This window comes from Podarcis vaucheri (genome assembly GCF_965113315.1).
Source record: "Podarcis vaucheri genome assembly, chromosome: 2".
Classification (NCBI taxonomy): domain Eukaryota; kingdom Metazoa; phylum Chordata; class Lepidosauria; order Squamata; family Lacertidae; genus Podarcis; species Podarcis vaucheri.
Window position 1 is genome coordinate 16,294,027 of NC_138760.1, and position 22,364 is coordinate 16,316,390.

Here is a 22,364-nt window from a genome sequence, read left to right on the forward strand (position 1 = left end):
TAATTTTATAAGGTTCTGATCATTAGAGGGCATCGAAGAGTCTGCTGTGCGTAGGCGGAAGGGGTCATATGTTCTTGGGCCTAATTTACAGAAAGTTAAGCGCCTAATGCCATCATTCTGTGAATACTTCCTTGGAAATGCATTACATTGATATTGGTCAGGCTTTCCTGCTTGTAGTAAACAGAATTAGGACTTGGATGCAACAAGTCCCGTAAGATTCACATACCCCATTTAACTTACTCTGAACGGTCTTCACATAACAAAGGTTTGGGATATTAGGTACCTAATTAACCTGTCGTGCGCCCCCCCTTCTTTTTATTAACCCCTCCTTTGCACTGCAGACAATGGATCACAACCCGGCAGCGTTGGGGGAGCTTGATCCACATAGAGTTTTAAGGGAATTGAAAAGTGAGCACAGCAGTACAGCACACAGGATCGTGGGCAGGAAGGGATTCTGTAGGACACGCAACATATTCAAAAAGCATCTTAGGATATCTTTAAAAGGTACTCGAATAGGTACTCCTACCTATCTGCCCGCACTTGCTGTCAGCGACGGAACACTCTCAGGAGCGGTTGTACGGGACATCGGTGACTCCATAGGCACTCAATGTACGTAAAACCAACATTGGCTTAGGCTACATCGCTTTCAAAGCGTTTGCCGCTGACAATTTTACGATGTAATTAATTGGAACAAATATTAAGGAGGGTAGGTCTTGCCTAAGGAAACAAAACTAGTAACTACTGAGAGTGGATTTAAGAGATATTTGGATTTCCAAGGAGCATTTTTGATCTTGTACTTCCCTCCTCACTTATTTAATATGCAAGGTTTAGCGCTGAGAGCAGATGCACTTTTGGAAATCAGGACCTTTCCAGTTCGACCCTACAGATATTTACTCAGGAATAAATCTCATCGGGTACCACGGGATTTATTCGCAAGTAAGAATATAAGAAGATTGGAGCCCTGCTCTGCTGAGCACTCTGCTTGCGATCCTCTACACCCTAAACAGGGAGCAAATCTCACTGAGCTCAGTGGGAATTACTGCCGAGTAGACCGCCTGCCTCTTATTCAAAAACCAGTCCCAGCGTCCTAAACAGGACGTGCTCCTGAATGAGGACGCACAGGGCTACAACAGCTCTCAGGAGACGGTAGTTGAACTCGTTGAGGCAAAGGAGACCTTTTCAAAATACTGTAGAGCTTTCTGTGGCAGGGCAAGGTCGGGTGGTTTACTGGTCCTTCAGCAAAGTAATTTCCCATAAAGATATGAAGTCAAATGCCAGATTCGCTTGCTACAGCACCTCTCAATGAGGTGCGCTGCTCCATCTTCTGCGTGTGGCTCCCTTTCCTATCTCATGTCCCAGCGATTCAGTCCGCTATTTGAAACAACCATGGAAAGTCTTCTAAGCGCATCTCACAACGTATTCAATACCTCCTGTGAAAAAATGTTAAAATATCCACGTTAGTTTCTCCCCCCCCCCATTTCCCTACAAATGTTCTCATCGCATCACCTTTATCTCAATAGATTTCAGTCGGCTGTACATGGGAGAAGCAGGTTGGGATCCGTATGTGATCTACTTATAAGTCACTCATCTAAACGTGTGGGGTTTTTTTAAACTAAAAAAGCAAGCCAAAAAAAACAACAAACCTGGGTTGAAAAACCAACCCAGTTTTCACTGCAAGCCTTCTCGACGCATGCTTCCCTCCTGGAGTAGTCCTATTGACAACAATGGAATTACTCTTGAGGAAGCAATGTGAGAATCTGGGTTCTCTCTTTTTTTTTTCTTTCTGGAAAAAGCCGGATTGGATTGTGGATCAGTCTGCGTAAATCTGAACCTTTCTTAAAAAATTGAGGGGTGGCGGTGATATCAACTCCCCACTTCTCCTAGTATCAAAAAAAATAAGGTCAGCTAGCCATATGAGTTTTCCGAGGCAGAAAAAAAGGGGAGGGGGGAAGAAAGAGAGAGATTTATTTTTAAGAAATGTATTCTGCATTCAGTACATATCATTCGGACACCACATTATATACATATACAAGACATTTTTTTTCTTTAAAAAAAATGGATCGCTTTAACATGGAGAAAGAACACTGACTGCTCTTTAGTGACTGATAATAGGGTGAGGGGGGACAACAACAGAGCAACGTCGCGCACTTTCCATACTGTCGATGGAGAATAAACATTCCAGGCTTTTTGGCGGAAACAAACAAACAAACAACAACAACAACTCAACCTCAGTGAGAACATATTCCAGAAAATTAAAGGTAATAATAATAATAATTAGAGACACGATCCTCCAGAATTAAGACTTGGAAATCCCATTTATACCCAAACTTGATTCCCTGCCCCCGCTATGAAAATCAAGCCGATCTGGAAGTGGCTATATTCGGTTGGATCGTGCCCTAGGAATTACACAGCCACGGTGCCACTTCAAATTCAGAAGTGACTTCAAATTGTTGGCGTGCAATACGGTCTAATATCAGGAAGACAGCAACAACAAAACATTCAGGGTAGTAGCCTTATTATTATTTTTCATTCATTTTTTTAAGGTCCACGTTTAAAAACAAACAAACAAAAGAAATCTAGGATTTCTTCGCTGGATCCGCTGTCAATACCTTCTTCACAGATATATATATATCTATTTCTATATATATATATATTTATCTATTTAATTTTAATTATTATTATTTTTACATCATCAGAGACAGAAACAGCCAAAGAAATGGAAAATCTTTGCAAGGGGAGATGCTTGGACTATGATACAGAGCTACAAAATAACATTCAGGATTCCAACGTAGCAAATCTACATATTTGTATGTGTGGGTTCTCCCCTCCTCTCTTTCTCCACCCCCCTCTTTGCTAAATGTGCACATCGAAAACCGTATCAAAATGAATGTTTAAAAAGGGCGACCGGATTCACAGTTCGAGACGGCAATGCAGGGACAAAATAAACCGAAGATGGCGGTTTAATGCCCGCCCCCTCCGCCTTGGTGTTTTTAAATAATCAGATTATTCAAAGAGTTCGAATGCGTGTTCTTATTTATACAAATTTACCAGATAAATATTTGTATTTGTTTGTTTGTTTCTCTCCCCCTTTCTTTTTAAATTTTATCTTTTTCCCCCTCCGGAGAGATTTCTTTGTCAGGTAGCGTGAAGGTGAGGTGTCTTAGATTTGCTAACGACTTTTTTCTCTTTCACCCTGCGATTCTGAAACCAGATAGTGACCTGGCGCTCGGAAAGATTAGTGGTCGCCGAAATCCTTCTTCGCTTCTCTTTGGTAATGAACTTGCTGGCGGCGTATTCCTTTTCTAATTCTTTCAGCTGGATTTTCGTGTAGGGGACTCTTTTCTTTCGACCCCTACGGTAGCTGCTCACTTCGGGCTGGAGAGGTACCACATCTGTAAAGATGAGGAGAACAGGAAAGGGGAAAAAGCAGGAGAGAGAGAACGTGGAAGGAGAGAGAGAGAGAGAAAGAAAGAGAGAGAGAGAGAGAGAGAGAGAGAGAGAGGGTGTATGTTACATTAAACAGCATCTGGTAAACTAACTGGACAATGTCTGTGCCAGACATTATGGAGAGAACAGAGAGAAAAATAAGGAAAAGGAGTTTGTATGCGTGTGGGGAAAAGGATATAAATTAGAGGAAGAGGGGGAAATGTGAAGAGGAAAGACCGAGGGAAAGAAAGAGCGGGGGGTGCTGGGACTCGGATGGGCTGGCTGGCTGGCTGGCTGAGCAAAGTATTAATATATTAGCATAGGGCGGGGGGGGACTGCTACTATTCCAGGCGATATTTGTCCAGGACAGATATAAAGAAGGAGACCAAGTCACGGACCAGGCATTTCGCAAGCACAGCACCGTTAACGTTAGCTCCAAAATTAGTAAAAATTGGAGACAGAATCTAACCTTCAGCTCTTCACTCCCCTTCTAAGCATCCGGTCAATTTTAACCTGTCGTTTTAAAAGACAGATCCTCTGATAGCCTAGGCGACCTCATTAATTATGCTAGCTTGTAGGATCCGGGTAGGGGACTTGGTGAGGGGAAGCAGCCGTGTGTGTGTGAGTGCGCGCGTCTGTGTTGTTCCAGAGACGCTCTGCACTGATTGATCTATGCAACACAAGGACCATCTGCAAGCTTGAGGGACCTTGAACTAGCCTTTCCACATCCTTTGTCGCTTATGGTAGAGGCATTAAATAAAATAAAAGGGCCCAGCGGCTTTTTTGACGGTACCCAAGCTGTGGAGAAATGTTACCTACCTACTCCTGGTCCAGAACCGGCTGGGGAATCAATGAATTCTCATCACCCCTAATGCAGTCAGTCGTCTCCTTAATAGCCCCTTATGCTAAGGCTGTCTATGCCAATTCTTCATGATTAACTCTAATCACTTGCGCACCAAGTCTTTCCCTTTCCATGGCTTCTTGATCTGAAGATGCAGGCTTAAGACTCGATACGAAGTAAGAGTGGTTTGCGGGATAATAATATAAACACTGAAAAAAGAGGGGATCTCTATCGAAGCAAAGCGAAAATCTCTCCAGTTACCCCAGCCGGTCTGTTCCATAACAGATATAAAATAAAGAAACAGCCTGAACTGCTTTTGAAGACACACTTCTCCGTGCGATTGCTCTTCCTTTGTTGCTAAGAAGTGTCTATATAAGCAACATTTACTGGGAATCCTATTAAGGCCCAAGGATAGGAAAGCAAGACACAATTGTGGTTCACACTACTACGAGCGCGCTGTCTCTCACACACCTCTCTATGTTTAGGAATTGGTGTAGGGGGCTTAATAATATTATCAGGGCTATACAAAAATGGGATCAGAATAAATAAGGAAATGGGGCGGGTTGAGGGGGGGGGGAGAGAAGAGAAGTTCATTTACAACGTCTTCCACCTTCCTCCCGAGCAATAGTAACTCACGGAGCAGGTCCTTTCAACCTCAACTACATTTTCGCCAGGCGGGTGAAAGCAAACGAAATGGGGATAGTCATCTCATGCTAGGAATCCCATGGACCTCTCTCCCCCACTTGCCGAATCCTCCCTTCAGCTTCCGCAAAGAAGTCTCAATGCCTTCTTTTTTAAAAAAAGAAAGAAAGAAAAAGCGCGGGGTGGGGACTTTCCCTCTGCCATCGACCCTTCCAATTTCTGACACCAAAATGTGGCTGCAACATAGTTAAGATCTAGATAGGCCTTCTCTCCCACACTCGCTACACTCTGATTCTCTTCCCATGGAAAGGGAAAACCCATCATGCAACGCTCTGCGCAGGCATTGTTGGCAAGCCCTGTCTTATCCGATGGGGTATCCCCTCTCCAGTATTCCTAAGATAAATGTGTGTGTGTGTTCTCCTCCTAACCCCACCCCCTTATTTATTTATTTCCCCGGTTACTTTATCTTAATCTCTTCGCTCCAATCCATCCATTCGAATCATTAAGAGGGGCCTGCTTATTGATTACAAGGTGGGGACCCCAAGAGCAAAGGAGACGTCCGTTGGTCTTTCATCTTTCTCCCTCTCCCTCTCCCTCTCCCTCTCCCTCTCGCTCCCTCCCTCCCTGTTCTAAGTGGTAAGGCAATAAGATAAGCCCGGAGCACTCCCAGCTTTCAGGGTTACTCGCAGGCTGTCACTCATTCCCGATTTCTAACCAGAGGCAAAAGCAGCGCCTTATTTCTCGTTCTCTCCCCACTCGTCTTACAAGGTTCATTTGTAAGATTCATGTCACTTGACAGCTACTTCTGTAATTGCAATATGATTTACTGTACCTTTCCGAAAAGCCCAGCCTTTCTTAGTAAAGAGAAAGAGAGGGGGAAAGAGGGAGAGAGATGCTACCTCTTCCTATGTTCTGAAATTTAATTTAAAATATTCAAAGCGCGCGCGGGGGGGGGGAATCAAAGAAAAAGATAGAGATCCAGGTAAGGGAGCCAACGCAGCGAGGGAAGGAGGGGCACGCACGCACATACACAGACAGACACAGGAGTGCAGCTGCCAAACTGGCTGCGAAAGCACCCTGGAGCTCCAAGGTATGTATGTATCTGGATATGAGAACCGGCTGCTTTGTTTCACCTTCTTCCCCATACGTGCCCATGCAAGCGTCCCAAAGCCTATTTTACCTGGGCGGTTAAAGATTATAGCATATGCACGCGATCATGCCGGAGCAAAAAAGCGCAGAAGTCGATCTCAAGAGCACCCTACCTGGGAAAGGTGATTTCCAGAGATGGGTAGACTGTGATTGCTCCTTCGAGCAATAGACCTGCCCGTCCCAACCATTAGAAAGAGCCCAGTGTTGGTATCCTTCCATGGGAAGCAGCGCGTCGTGTCTTGGTTCTGGGTGGCCACTGATACCTGGAACCACTGATACGTCCAAATAACCAGGAACCGCCTGGTAGGAGCTGGCAAAGCTCGGGTAAAAAGCAAACTCTTTGGCCCTTGAGGATAGTTCTTCGCTGGGGAGGGAGCCGCTGGGCTCGGGGTATTTTTCAGCTGGGTGGTACGAACAAGGCTTCTGTTGTAAGTTCACGTTGTGGGAATGGGACAATCGGCATCCGTAGTAGCTGCCTCCAAAAGGATAGCCATAGCCCAAGGTGGCGTTGGAGGAGGCTGGTGGCGCGGGGCACTGCCTGGCGGCATCTGGAGCAGGTATATCCGTGTAGACAGAACCCTGGTGAGTCCCAATGGTGCTGGAATGACGACCCAATACCGGGTGACTGATTAAATCCCTGCAGTGGGTAGCTGGGCAGTTCCCACTTAGCCCTTCCATTGCTGGGATTTTATTCTGGTTATTTTCATTCGGGTTCTCCTCATACACGTACATGAAGGTATCCGCCCAGCGTGGATGCAAGATCAGTGAAGTCGTCATATCATGGTCTGCCCGAGCTTTTTAAAACTCGACTTCCCAAAGAGAGACACCTAATTTCCCCAACATATTGTTTACGCAGGAGCATGCGCAGAGGCAGCGGGATGGGTTCGGTTCATTAAGAAATCCGCCGGGCCACGTGACCTGTAAATAGCTCTCGCTGCAGTTAGGTCGGCCATGTGACCCTCCGGCAGCCCTATCACATTGTTCCTCTTGGCTTGGGGAAGAGAGCGGCGAGCTCCCATTGGCTATCTCTCCGCGACAGAAACAGAAATCCTTAAAGGCAAAGGGAGACACCCATTGATTGTAAAGAGCGTGGGGAAATAAATAAGGGGAATGTGGGTGTTTAAAATTTGGCCGACACAAAGAGATTGGGATATGCCATGCTAGAATCTTTGTGCCTTCAGATATCCTCAGGATTAAATATCAAACTAATGATGGAATAATATACCTCAGAAAATCAATTATTTATATATTTTTTAAATGCCCTATCGCTATATAGCATTGACCAGGAGTCTGGTCAATGAACCACAGAGGGGAAGGGTAGCTGGGAGGCTGAAAGGTGAAGAAAACCTAGAAATTGTAATACCAAGGGATATGATATAAAGCGAGGTGGCAGGTAGCAGCCAGTTCATCTGATAAAGAAAAAATAGTGACAATCTGAAGAGGCGCACCAAAAATGAGAGAAGCTCAAATTCTAGAAGACCAAATGACGGACTAGAGCAAGTGAGCTGGAGCTGTGGGGGCTGGGGGCATTTCTTCTTTTTTAATTCTTAAAATCCGCTTGCTGTCTGTCTGGCTTTCTTCTCCGTCCTCCCCCCTCCCTGCATCTTCTCTTTCTGGGAATCAAGTATTGGATCTTACGGGAAGTAAGGAATCTGGACATTTATCGCCCAGGAAATTGATTTTCTCTCAGTCTGTTTCAGTCTCAAGAGTGAATGGGGAGATTAATATCTGTTTGCTAAATAAATAAATAAATAAATCAGCGGATACATTTGCTCAAAAGAATTGTGTGTATGTTTTTCTTCCAAAGTACAGTATCTTATTTTTCACAGAAGAAGGTATGTGAAATTTTAACCCCTTGTTTGCTTAACAAAAGATCAACACATACCTGCTCTTTATAATCGCTTTAGCTTTTATTCTAATTATTAAAAATACAATTTCCCACAGAAGGGACATATATGACATCTTTAACTCCTCCTTTGTTTCTTGGGGGGGTATTTCTCTATTTCTTTTTTGTTGATGATCAGTATTCTGCTGCTTTTGGGGCATAAAAGAGGAAGAAAGAAAACCGTCCGCCACCTCGCAAGAATATAATAGATGCCTCCAAAACGTTTCGACGTTTTATGGGGTCTGTTCCTTGTATGAGTCCAACCCAATAATGCTTAATCTTTCGTGCTCAACCAACTGGGGATGTTTTAAAGGGACTAGTTGTGATTATGATATTATGTTATTAATTTTTAATACTTGAGTAGTAAATATCGCAGCAACAATGCCTACTATTGAAAGTGTGTGTGAGATATATATATAATGTTCTCAATGTTGATTTGTGTGCGTGTGTGTGAAAGAAAATAAATGCAACTCACATCATACAACGCAAACAGGATCGGAGATGGATGGGTTATAATTAAACAGATGAAATAGAAGAATAGCGGACTACTCTGCCATAAATTGATGGCTGCGATACACACACACACACACAACTTTCTCGGGGACTCATATCCCCAACCTTCAGAATCCTCTTACTGGCCGTTCCTGATTAGATTCTGATATATGCGTTTGAAATAATGTGAAATTTAACTGGAGAACATCAGGAGCAGAGGCTCCTTCCACCTCCCTCCCTACCCCCACATTACAAAATATAAGTTTGACAAATCAGTGCATCCAGACATGAGGATGATAATGTACTAATGAAGCAAAAGCAAAGAATTAATAGTTCAGACTTCCGTCCTGCACACAGCTTACAGGCCAGTGCTGTGCGTGCTTTCGCGGAAAAAGAAAAGTCTTACCGAGTTCAATACTTTCAAGCAATATGTACTTTCAAAGAAGGGTCGGTAAGCTTCAGTTCAAGTGAAGTCAATGAAATCCCATTGCAGCCCAAGCCTCAGTAGTGGTCAAGATAAGCCAAAAATCTTATGGAACTCTCACCCAACTCCACCTACCCTAATTTGTTCTTTTCAGTTGAGAATGTCAATACAAACAACTCTATATGTGATTATAAAGGCAGGTGAAAGTCCGCTTGCTCTAAGTTTCGTTGGAAAGACATAAGAGTACCAAATGCATGTAGTATAATGTATGTGTTAAATAAATATTAATTCATTATTTAGAATAATCATCATCATTTGCCCATTGTTTGGGAACATGCCTATCACGTTTGGAGTATGAATTTCCCCCAAATAAATACATTAAATATTTTTTTTAATCCTCAAATGGCAATGTCTCTCTTTGCAGCAGCATTTGCTGCCTCCAAGCTCCTTAGATCTCCCCGTCATCAAACTGCCATGGTCCAAGTGGAAACTAAGACAATTCCGCCAAAACCCCCAACAAAGAACCCTGTCTAGAAAATGGCTTTCAGAAATGAAGTCTTTAGCAAACGTTTGGTTTTCTCCTGGAAACGTTCTGCCTTCTCAAATGGACTCCATGCTTTTGAAGCAACCGTTGCCCGAAGTCCTTCGGCCACAGCAACCAAATCAGTCCGAAGTCCAAGGTCAAGGCAAAAGAGACAAACTGGCTTGCAATTAGTGTCTAGACAGAAAAGAATGAACTTCACATATAGTGCCTATGTGGCTGGGAAGTCCTCGAATCCAAAGGAACGGCCATTGCTAGAAACGGGGAGCTGGGAGAGAAGGGGGTCATTTTAAATAGTTGGAGGCAAAATAAGGTTAGGGAACCCTGGATGAAATCACATTTTAAAGCAGAGACAAGCAAGACGCTTCAAGTTTCTGGAGTTGGTTGCAAGAGTTGGTGTCCAGAGTGGTTCACATCCCAGTGACCGGTTCTTAGAAGATATACCTCATTAAAATATAGTGATATATATATATATGTGGGGTATATGGGCAATTGACAGTATCAGCGCAGAAAGGGTGGGGATACATGCATGGAAAGCTGGATTTCTAATGTGGGTCATGGCGGTGGGGTGAGAGAGTGGCTCCGGTAACAAAGGACCCAGTTCCGTGCTTGCAGCAGAGAGGAAGACTCTTCCTACCGGAGGAGAGTGAGCGTTCTGAGGTTGCCTTACGGCAGAGGAGACACAATCTGGAAATGGACAGATTGATGGTAACCATAATAAGGGACACCAGTGGGTTGTGCTTGGTTTTGAATTCGTGCAGAACAAGTACCTCATTTCTAGGATGCTTGCTTGCTTGCTTATTTATTTCTTTATTTATTTAGGTGTGCTTCCTGAGTAAGGAGGAGGAAAGTAGTAAATAAGCAAAAGACGTCCGGTATTTATTTATTTATTTATTTATTTACTTATTGAATGAATGCAAGGCCATTTACAATTCCTATTTCAATGACATATAGGTTTAATTAAAATTGGGGTTTTTACAATTCCATTTATTGTGGCACATTTGCGACAGGGAAAAGGGGAGAAACCGCAAAGACGAAAACTCGAGGAAATTTGCACATTTCATGCTCCGGGAAATTAACACTGGCTTTAAAACTTCGGTGGAAATTGCAAAATAAATAAGGCCAGAGGAATGAATCCATCCAGCCTTTTGTAAGAAATGCAATGTGTGTGTTTTAAAGGAAGTGGGGGTGGGGGGTGGGTTTGCATTTCTTAAACAGCAGGTTTATCCCATGGCCTGGCGTCCCCTTCATTTATCTGCCTTGTCTTGAGCTGCTTTTCATTTCATAAATTGCTTAGCGGTATCTCATTTAAACGGGCTGATCTTGCTAAGATACGGAGCTGTGGATTGATAGCAGGAGTCAATTCTAGTGGGTTAATTAACTTAAAAATGCATAAGGAGGCTTCTATCTCCGGGGGAAGAACACCGAGCAGATCTGTTTACTACATTTGCCGTGATGCAGTATATTAAAAGGGCCCCAATGCAAAGAAAGAAAGAGAGAGAGAGAGAGAGAGAGAGAGAGAGAGAGAGAGAGAAAGAAAGAAAGAAAGAAAGAAAGAAAGAAAGAAAGAAAGAAAGAAAGAAAGAAAGAAAGAAATTTTCCTGGACTATATTAGAATCAGGTATCTGTTGTTATTGCCGATAAGGGGTACATCTCCCAACCGCCTCCCCCGTGCATGTTGTGGACATATTGACATCCTGTTTCATAATCAGAACAGTCTATGAGAACAATGCGATAAAAATATAAGTGAGAACACTGAAGAATTTTCGGTATGGAAGTCGACATATACTGTGAAGTAAGTCTCACTCGGATCAATAAAGCTTACTCCCAGGTAACGATGTATAAAATTGCAGTCCCACATGCTAAATAAGACCCATAGAATTAAGTGGGACTTGTTTGCTGGTCTATATGACTGGGATCCGACTATGTGTGAAAAAAGCCTGTTTAGCCGAAAACAAGTTTCATAAGAACAATAACATGAATTTCAGATTGGAAACCAGGAGGAAGAAGCAAATGCCAAATTCTTTATTACTTTGATTGCAAAGTATATGATCTGATTTAGAAATGAGGGGTGTATTTTTAAAATAATTAAATCAAAGCCCATCAATTGTTTGGGAACAATTGTCAATATTATACTGATTGTTCCTTTGGAACTTAGGTATTATCTAGTGTAGGAGACAGAAAGTCTATGAGAGCGGTAAGTTTATTTCCCCCAGTACATTATTGTTAGAGAACTTTTGTCACCTGGACGGATTTTTTCCATGCTGTATGATATTTCTGTCAAAAGTCCAGAAACCAGCCTGACCCGATTAAGACATGAATCCAATACCTTCCATTTGTAAAGTGCTAGAACCCGGTGATGCAAATTCATATATCTTCTCACCCCTACAAAAATTAGAAATAAACATGTTTCCACTAAAATATATACTGTTTATAAACAGAGTTATAGCACAGTTCTATACACTCTGATCAGAAGTAAGTCCTACTGAAGTCGGCAAGGTTTGCTCCTTTTGCAAGTATAGGATTGCAGCATTTACAGTGCAATTCTAAGCATGACTACTCAGAAGTAAGCCCCACTAAGTTCAGTGGTACCTACTCCCAGGTAAATGGGCATAAGATTGCATCCCTAATGTATGAACTGTGTGTATAAACTTTTTTAAAAAAGTGTAGATCTTAATTCACTACTGTGGGGACATGTAAGTATATTTTCATGAGAATTGGGGCATACAAACAGTACGGGGGTGGGATAGCACCCCGGAATATCTACACAGGGATAGTTAAAGGGGTTCACACAGCCAACAAAGTCAATAGGAAGCTGTGGAAGTTAACATTTCATAAGCACACTAGAAGACCGGCAATCCAAAAGTAGCTCTTTGGGTGCCCAGATATATTTATAACTTCCTCAACATACCCATCTGGTGTAATGATTTATTTGTAGTATGTGTTGTTATTTTAAAGGAAACATTTTAAAATACACACAGACCATAGGTATCCTTTCCATCTTCCTGCCACTGGTGGCTTTTGTGGCATCTCTTTATTCTTCCTCGCATTTCAGCCCATTGGTGGTTCCACCACTGAATTTTCTTTGTCCATAAATAGTCTGTAATTTTGGCTTTTCGGACCAGTTGCTCCCCACACCGCTGCAGAATCCCCATGACAGATTCCCACAGTAATCTTTATATTAGCATTTCTAGCCCTTCCATCAACAAGGAAATCTGTTGGGTCTGCCCGTCACTCGCCACGAAAGCCCCTATAATAAATATAGGGTTGGAAGGGAATTCTCTCATTCCATCAACATGCTGGGCAAGGAACATAGATTTTGAGCCATCAAGGGAAAGCAGAATGCCCCGTACGGGGATATTTTAGCATTAACTGCATATAATTCCCCCCTGGAATGCAAATTTAGCCAAGAAATTGTAACTCTCCGTCTCACGTTATACAAGTACTGTACGTTCTTTCTTCTACACCCTCCCCCCTTTTCTTGATTTGTGTGTGTATAAATATGTGTTTTCTTTGGTTTTTCAAAGACTCGTCTTCTGTTTTGTTCAAACATGTTCAGTACAAAGCTAAAGCTTTGCAAACTTCTCCGCTCCATTTTGGAGAAAATTAATGGTCATGGTTTCTTCACGGCAGAACTGAATGAATATAATTGTCCCAGGGTTTTTGGATTCTCTCCAAGGTGTAGCAGAAGACTCTGAAAGTTTGTAAATCCCCCCTCGCAACGGACTGACTGCACACAGGGTTGTGTGTGGAAAATGGCAGGTCAGTGTGTGTGTTCATAGGCAAAGCTATGGGAGACAATAGGCGAAGCATCCACCATCCTATTTCCCCCACTTATTTTTCCCCTATTGACCATCATGAATTCCAGCAATTCACTTCTAAGCACATTTCTAAGATGTCCTCGGAGTACATCGGCTTCAAAGAGAACGTTGACATCATAGGTTCTCCAGAAAATCCAGGCGCCGTTCCTCTGCTCCTTCCTCCACGGGTTGGGGCCCAAAAAATCGTCACCGAGTGGAATTGCCTCGAGAAATGGGTTGGGATAGTCCATGTTTTTAGCCATTCCTCGGCGTGAATTTCTGCCCTCCTAGTAACATGTCACGTCCTGGAGGCCTGCAGAAGTCTAGAATTTCACAGGGGCCCAGCCTCCTGGCTCTCTTGTTCATTGTTTTGCCTGGCGCTGCAACGAGAAGAGCTCTAATTATTATTACAATAAAACACGTGTTCGTGGGTGCTGAAACCAGTGCATTCATTTATCTGACGATGGTGGTGATGGTGATTATGATGATACTAATAGGACCCTTCCCTTGTCTTCCTTTGTTCCTTGTCATCCTTTCTCTATCCTACCCCCTTAGAATTTTCGCAATAGAGGCGGTTCAATCTCCCTTTCTCGTCTCTTTTCCCACCCAAGAAATGGAGCATATCTTTTCTTTTTTAAAAAAGCATAAAAGACCCTCTATTTTTCCTCGCCTTCTTTTCTGTAGGGTAGCTCCTTCCTTCCTTCCTTCCTTCCTTCCTTCCTTCCTTCCTTCCTTCCTTCCTTCCTTCCTCTCTTCCTTTATTTCCTCTATCTCTTTAGGGAGGCCCTCAAACTTTCCCCCTTTCCATTCTCATTCCACTCCATTCCTCCAGGATGAAAGTGAAGATGGTCTTGCTTCTGAATGCAAGGGATAAACAAACAAATAAATACCTCTTTCGTCGTAGGCTCTGACACATCATAACCTAATGTGACGTTCCTTCCAGCTGGCAGCGCTATGTAGCTCTTTGCAGCGACTGAATGGAGGCAGTCACAGCATGGAATACAGGAGGTCAACTATCCCCTTCATTAGAGCGTGCCCCCCCTTTCCTCCTAAAGGAGTATTCGCATCTTTCACCCCCACACCAATACACCCCCTCTACTCACACACGCATACTCTGTCTCCTTCTCTCCCTATAAGCATCGGTCTTAAGGACAAAAGGCTATGGGAAAATGGGGGACTTGTTCCAGAAAGAGTGTGTGTGTGTGTGTGTGTGTGTGTGTGTGTTCGCGCGCCCTTTATATATTCTTAGTTCCGATGACTTCTCCGTGATGATTTTACACTCTTTTTAATAGAGCACTTTACCCGTTAGGAAATGATTCAGAGGCAGACAAATAAAAATATCTCCTCCAGCTTAGTGCCCTGTCTGGTCGGAAGTCCAAGTTCATTTCCAAGTTAAAAGAGGCGGCAGCCTTTCATTCTAAAGTCACAATGAGAAGGAGGGCCCCCCGTTTGGCCTTGTTGTTTGTGTCAACAAACGGGACACCTCCGAAGGTATTTATCGCTTTGCATCGTTTGGTCGACAATGTTCTTCAGAGGCAGCTGAAGGAAGCAAGGGAGATTTTATGTCTCTTCCTCTCTCTGGGAGTTCTCACACTTCGTTTTTTAATTTAAAATAATAATGATATGATTTCCTAAATGAGAGTATTCGGAAGTCTAACAATAGAATTATCCATATCCACAACCTGAGTCTCCCTGATGCCAGAATAGTTGTTGACTATGGAAAACATCTAAGGAAAAGAATATTGCGATGCAACCAGCAGGCCTCTGTGGGAAAAATCAGTGTCTTTGATTACATAAAGTTGTATTCAACAGCACTGAGGCAGGAAGGGTGTCCCATCAGGTATGTAACAATTCTTACTTTGTTTTCTTTCTTCCTCTGCCTTCCTCTTTTTAATTGCATTTATTATCTCTTTCTCCGGCTAATCTATGGGGAAACCATGGAAGCCTCAGGCTTCCTATTTAGCACCTTCCTATTGAGCGCACCTATTTAGCACCTACCTAAACAGGAGAAGGTTGACTTGGCAATAAAGTTGGTTGGCTCCAAATAAAGAATTGGAATGCTAGGCTGCAACCCTATACACCCTTATTTGGGATTAAGCCCCGCTGAATTTAGTGAGACTTACTTCTGAGCAGCCATACATAAGATTACACTTATGTAGTGGGTTTTTATATTTTATCGTTGTTGTTTTTGAGATGAGCATCAAATTTCGGCAGAAAAAAATATTTCCACGTAATGCCGAAATCTGGTAATGCCGAAATCTTGGCAATGTAACTGCTGGAAGAGATACTGGACCTAGTTTTGACGTCCAATGGAACGTACAGTGAATGTTGCAACTTTTTAAAAAGCCCTCAGTGGGCTCCCAAATATCTTCTGGGGAATGCCTGGACACCTGAGGTTTGCATATGCTAGAGGCAAAAAGTAGAACTTTTCTAGTCTCTAAAGTAAACAGGAAATGGTTTCTTGAAACTTCCCGATGCAATCCACCCCCGATTTTTCAGAGGCCCTCAGATTACTCAAGTCGGCAATAAATTCCTGTAAACAACAACAAGCGGACGTCCATTCGCTATATGGCCACTTGGAGCCTCCATCTCTGGAAAACCATTGCCATGATTTTTCCTGCCGCTCCAGTAGCCTTTTCGTTGTGTTCGCGAAAGTCTTATCCTGACGACAGACTTCCGACTGGATAGCAACAATGCCCTGTACATAAGGGGCTATCTTAAATATTAAAGATAATAAACGCCCCTCACTTATTGTATGATACCTTCGTGGACCCAGCCGGCACAACACATACACACGTGTCTTTTCTTTATATGCCTACTGTGCGTTCATCGTATGTGTTTAGGGGTATATTGCTGAATAGAAGACTTTCCCCCTCAAGAACGATCATTTCTAATGGCTATATAAATTCTTCTTTTCAAAGTTAGTGTCCAAAGTCTGCCAAAGTCTGCCAGAGTCTTCCCTTGTGAGCTCTGTCTACAGTTGTTTAGTGGGATTTGCTGCAACAGGGCATTAAAACAAATTTATATTTTATTCCCCCAACGCCTGTGCCTTTGTGCTCATGTTAAGTCATCCTCCTTGCATAACTCCATTTCATCATTGAGAACGGAAAGGGACCCTTAAACCAGAGAATTGTCGTTCCTTCCACCCACACGTGCATGGCTGAGGGACCCGCCATCTTTCCTCCTTGGATACGAAGATAACCATGCATTTCAATTGTAAACAATGAAAAAAGAATCTATGTTAACTGTAAGGAACAGAGAATCGTCGACCTTTGATAATACGACAGCAGCAGTGTTGGCTTCCTGTTCCTAAAAAATGCAAGGGCAAAATCTCTCGTTTACTGCAGTACAGCAGAATCGCAGTCTTTGAGAATTACTTGACATATTGTAATCGAAATGATATTCTGTATGTGTGTGTGCGGGAGCGAGCACGTGCTTACTAAGAAGGAAGACCCACTGATGTTAAACTTGCTTAGGATCGCTCTGCATGTTTGTCCTGGGACGTACACTGGGCTGGTGGATTGAGTAGGCTTTCCATAATCAGCAAGAATTCATGGAGGCGCGGGAAACTATAGGGCAGATAATATTAATTGACTGATTAATTCACCGGCCCTGAAAAGGGTGGCACACTCTGATAGCCAACACATAAACTCGAACAATGTGTGCCGAGTATACAGTTTACCCACCAGGCTGCCAAGGGGTGTCACCTCTCCACGCTGCTCTGCAGCATTTATGGTCAGCTGCTGAGCTGTGCAACAGGAATGCGCCTTGTAACGTATACCACCAGAGGTATGAATTATTTACAGTCCGCATTTCCAGCAGCAATCTCACACATGTGAGATATGAAGGCTTTGAAATGGTCTCAGTACCTGGCTCGAAAGACTCCTTGCCCTAGTGCTTTAACCCACCAAGAAAACAGCCCAAATATTCAGATTCCTCTAGGAAAGGTAGTTGCTCCATTCATACTATATGTACAGGATGGGGGTTTTGACAGCTTTCTGACAAATATGCCGAAGGGCTACTGCCTTGTCTTCACATGATATTGAGAAGGCTCAAAAGTCGAGGGGGAACAAACAAATAACCAGGCAGAAGGATTCTCATTCTCCTCTCTTTTGTCCACACGCTCCTGTGTGTGCTTAGGCAGACAGTGATTATAGCTACATAATATGCTCCCAAGTGCTGTTGTTGTTGTTTAGTCGTGTCCGACTCTTCGTGACCCCATGGACCAGAGCACGCCAGGCACCCCTATCTTCCACTGCCTCCAGCAGTTTGGTCAAACTCATGCTGGTAGCTTCGAGAACACTATCCAACCATCTCGTCCTCTGTTGTCCCCTTCTCCTTGTGCCCTCCATCTTTCCCACCATCAGAGTCTTTTCCAGGGAGTCTTCTCTCCTCATGAGGTGGCCAAAGTATTGGAGCCTCAGCTTCAGGATCTGTCCTTCCAGTGAGCACTCAGGGCTGATTTCCTTCAGAATGGATAGGTTTGATCTTCTTGCAGTCCATGGGACTCTCAAGAGTCTCCTCCAGCACCTTAATTCAAAAGCATCAATTCTTCGGCGATCAGCCTTCTTTACGGTCCAGTTCTCACTTCCATACATCACTACTGGGAAAACCATAGCTTTACCTATACAACATAGTTACATATAATTCAAGCATACAGGTTTTATTTATTAAGTTAAACTGTTGGTTGTTCTCCATCAGTGACTAAGTTCTGGAATTCTACAGTAGATGTACGATTTTTTAGTAAAAGTTCTGTTTAATCTTTGAAAGTTCACCATAACTCATTCCTCTCTTCGGCCATCTTTATATATACCTTATTTTGTCTTCTTATGCAGCTTCAGCATCTCTCTGTCCGTCCATCCATCCTTCCATCCCTTATTCCATCCAATCAGCCTCTCTGTTTGTCTTTTCCTTCCCACCTCCTTTTTCTCACTTGGTTTCCAACAAACCTTTCTGAAAAACTGAGAAACTTACATCAATACTAAATCACGGTTTATTATCACAAGATTATAAAGTGCTTTACAGTGTTTTCCAAGCATTTCTGTGCAGCGTAGTGGTCAATTGGGAGGTCACAAGCACCGTCGAAACAAGTTTTAAAAAGCAAATAATAAACTAGTTAGGCAGATAAATAGATAGACAGATAGAAAACACTGCCAAAGAACTGACAAACACACGAGAGAGTGAGTTTCCCCTTTACACCACTCTCTTAAGCACCCTGAATTCAACCCAGAAGAAAAATTAAGCACTTTTAAAATCCTTTAGAAATTAATGAGATTCTGTGTATACTTGTAAATCCTATTTAAGTATGCTGTACTTCCTCTGAGTTGAGTTTATTTGGAGAAAAGTCCCACTGAAATCGCTAGGATTAAATCCAAGTTAGAGTCGTGGGTGTAGAGCCCGAACAGGTTTATTATGGCGTGAGCTGCGAAGTTGGCAACAGCCTATTTCATTTGCTTAGGAAAAGGTCATTCCGTAATGGGTGAGTTACACTTCAACCCAGCCTACACTTGGAAACAATAATTTATTGAAGCTTCCTACTCACTGAGATTCGGACTGAAAATACAAGGCTGCGATTTTCTGCACCCTGATCTATGTGGAAGCCCCACTGAACTCAATGTTGATTTCAGAGCAAACACAGAACTGGGCTTTTTCTCTCCCACTGATTCGAATGGCACTTAACAACGCTTAATTTTGTCTCCATACCATATGATGATGATGATGATGATGATGATGATGATGATGTTTGTTGTTGCTATATTATTATTATTACTGTTGTTGTTTTTATTGGTACTATTACACTAGTATCGAAGAATGAGTACAATCCAGCCTAAGTTAAGTGTTTTCGGTCAAATGGTTATGAATCAGTCAACCACCTCCTTACTTCTCTTCTGCTGAAATCTAAATTTCGCTAAATTGGGACTCAACTTTGGTACTCATCGCATCCTGCTCCAATTCCACTGTGACGTGATAATGTTTAATAGCCGACGCAACTCGGAGCCAAAGAACTAGGAAGGCCACCAGCAACCGTTCCTTTGATTACACGGAATATTTCATGTGATGCCTCACTGGAACGTGTACACACCCCTGTGAATCTATTTTAATTGTTGATTTCCCCGTTAAGCATCTGAACAACAACGGCGAGGAGCAACTTGTATTCTTATAGTTTATTCATTAATTAATGTGGCAAGTTTAAGGTCCTGACATCCATTTTGTTTTGCCTCTGCGCAGTTGATGTCAATAGATTTACTTTGTGTTTATACCCAAAAGGCAAAGTCTATCCGATCTAGTGTTTAATTGGGTTGTGTTTCGTAGTAAACAAATAAATTAAAATGTACTTAACCTTACCCATCTGTACTCTGTGCTTTCCCACCTCATCCCCCGCCCCCTTTCACTTAGGTTGTTAGTCTACTTTACTCACTAAATTGTTCCCATCGGAGTAGCGAGCAAAGATATTAGAGAGTGTCATTAAACGAATCTCCTTTTATAGAAAAACATGCATTCAGTCTATGCAACTCTATTAAGGTAATAATAATACTAATAATACTAATAAAAGATGCCCAATGAAATAGTGGACCTTCAGGAACAATCATCCTAAGAAGAACAATATATGCAACTCTATAATGAGTTAATATACTTCAAATATGGCAACTAATTAGAATTCAAAGACATGAATAGGCTCGCAACTATTAAAAAGTTTCCATCCTGATTGCCTCTGCCTTAGAAGCACAAAAATAGTCAGGCACCGCAGGATGCCTCTTGGGAAATATTCCATATACACATTTTTGTTATGTTGACCCACAAGAAAAAGTTCACATTTAGGGCAATTCCTTTGTTAAGCCAACTAAAATGTCACAAAATACTGTGCACGTTTCCGAGTTCTCCAGAGCTCTTCGTTAAGGCTAGATGGTAAACAAAGGAAGGAAAGGGGAGGGATTGGCAAACGCTGCCTGGATGGGGTTCACGTTTAGTCCCAGTGCTAAGATGAAATGTGGGAGGAGGGAGCAGGCACCCCCTGTGTAGAATTTAGAACCTACGTAGTCATGGATCTCAGTTCCAGCCACGTATACTATGGGAGGTAGGTCCCATAGACCACAACCCCACGCAAGTCTACTCAGAAGTAAGACCCAGTGAATTCCATGGGACTTATCGCCATAGACGTGTGTGCACTGTATAGAACTGCAATCTTAATTTCGAGTGTGTTTACCGGGCGCATATAGATCTGTCTATGGATCTCACTCCATTTATCCTCGTCTGAAAGCCAGTGTTGGCTGGGATCAATTTTTGATAAGGTGTTTTTCAGCAGGAAGTCAACGTGGCTGCTTCCGAAGAAACCCCACCATTCACTGAAACTGGGGCTTGTGAAGGAACGTTCTTAAGTGGTCGGAGCCTTCTGACAAACCACTGATTTAATTAAAATAGTTTAAACTTAGAGTGGGATATAAAAGAACGTGTAGTTCAAAGTTTCCAAAGTTTTCAAGAGAGGACCACGAGGATCCCATTTCAGGTTTTATCTATTTTCAGGATTTTTGTTAGAGCTGAATCAAGATAAAACAAGAGAGATATATTCATTCTTCCCCACCCCCCTGCCGCCCAGATTGTTAGATGGATAAATTTCCCATTGTTTCGTAAGACCCAGACATAGATCTTGTCGCGTTCTGAAAGGAATAACGAGATAGTGGTGTTTCTTTGTGTTTCTATACATAGATAAATCCATTTTTATTATTTTATGTAAAGCGTGGAAATGTATGCACAAATACGATCTCTTACAGGCTTGTCTTGCAGTTCTGCTGCAGAGCGAACACCTAGATTCGCAGCTTAAAGTCACTCCTTACGCAACTTGAATTTATTGATATTTCTCCCCCAATGTTCTGCACGTGGTACAAAATAAGCGTTTGTTATAAGCCGCTTTGTGCACAGCTTACTGCAGAAAGCGGCATATAAATAGAATAAATCAAGTCAATCAAACTTGCTTAAATGGAAATACTGGAATTAGAAATGTTCCAGTCGAGTCAATATGTATCCTAAACAAAGGCATTCATTTCTTCAGTTGACCTGTGGAGACAGAGGGCTGTGTCTCCTGCAACAAAACCGCATCTGGAACACAGCTCCTTAGAGTAGACCGTTTTAGCACACCGGAGAGCGTCTAATGGGGGAAACCAGAGGCGGGAAGGCATTGACAAACTTGCTCTCTTTAAACTGAACTTTTGCACTTGCTTTCAAGAACATTATCGGGGTGGGTTACAAGCCCCCTTGGAGACTCGCTTTCCATGCTAAATAATTAATTAACGCGCAGCTGCATCGCGGCCGGGGCGCTCCCGGCTCTTCATACGGCCTGCAAAACTTGCTCCCAAGAAATCATTATACAACTGGGCTGCTGTTGCTTCTCTTTGGCTGCCGTCCTAGGGTCGTGTGCGAGTCATCCGACTCTTATTTTCCTCCCTCTCACTGCAAGACTTTCACGTCTCAGACAGCCGAAATTTAACAAGCATCGCTTGGGAAGAAATGGAAAGCCGATTACATCTTCCACCCCCACTTTAAAAAAAAGAAAGCAAGAAAATAAAAGATGTGGGAAACGTTTAATAGGATGTACAAAGAAAATAATTGCAATTCTATGAGCACTTACTTCGGAGTAAGCTCCAATGAACTCAGCGGGAAGGACATGCACGTGAATGTATAATATGGTCGCCATGGGCAGCAAAATGAACACGCGTGTTGTTTTGCTTGCACAAACGCGATTTTTAAAGAGAGGATGCATGTGTGTTACAGCATTTTATCCGACTGGCGATTTCCCCCTTCTTCTTAAATCTGGACCCAGCCAACTTGTACACCCGCAGGCCTCAACGAAGGGACATCCAAGGCTTTTTTTGGAACCATCCCAAACGAAACAGTAACTTAAGCTAGAATGCTGGCGATCTGTTCCCTGGACTCAGTGCTGGACTTCTACCCTTTCTCTCTAAAAGATACCGTGGAAATTTGGGATTCCACTCACTTCTCACTGTATGAGGGAAGATCCACAGGCCATTCATCCCCGGAGCATATTGGCTTCATAAGATTTAAAGAGATATCCAAGAACGTGTGTTTAGGACTGAAAGCATCGCTCAGCCGAAAGTGAAATATTTCCGCCAATACCAACCACATCAAATCTACACCTTGAAAAATATCCA

At 42.8% G+C, this 22,364-nt stretch overlaps 1 protein-coding gene across 1 annotated transcript; it reads right to left on the reverse strand.

Moving 5' to 3' along the window:
- Nucleotides 1-2,071: 2,071 nt before the first annotated feature.
- HOXC13 (homeobox C13) lies at nt 2,072-6,916 on the reverse strand. The gene is made up of 2 exons (XM_082212819.1): nt 6,172-6,916; nt 2,072-3,392 (listed from the first exon to the last, which is right to left on the reverse strand). Exons 1-2 carry the CDS (start codon nt 6,833-6,835, stop codon nt 3,136-3,138), a joined length of 921 nt encoding a protein of 306 aa, XP_082068945.1. The 5' UTR covers nt 6,836-6,916; the 3' UTR covers nt 2,072-3,135.
- Nucleotides 6,917-22,364: the final 15,448 nt, after the last annotated feature.

What these genes read in the sequence shown, in the direction of transcription:
- HOXC13 (XM_082212819.1), bottom strand. Translation starts at nt 6,835, where the DNA reads ATGACGACTTCACTGATCTTGCATCCACGCTGGGCGGATACCTTCATG. An exon ending in CTGGAAATCACCTTTCCCAG is followed by an intron (nt 3,393 to 6,171) that starts GTAGGGTGCTCT and finishes TCATCTTTACAG; the next exon opens with ATGTGGTACCTCTCCAGCCC.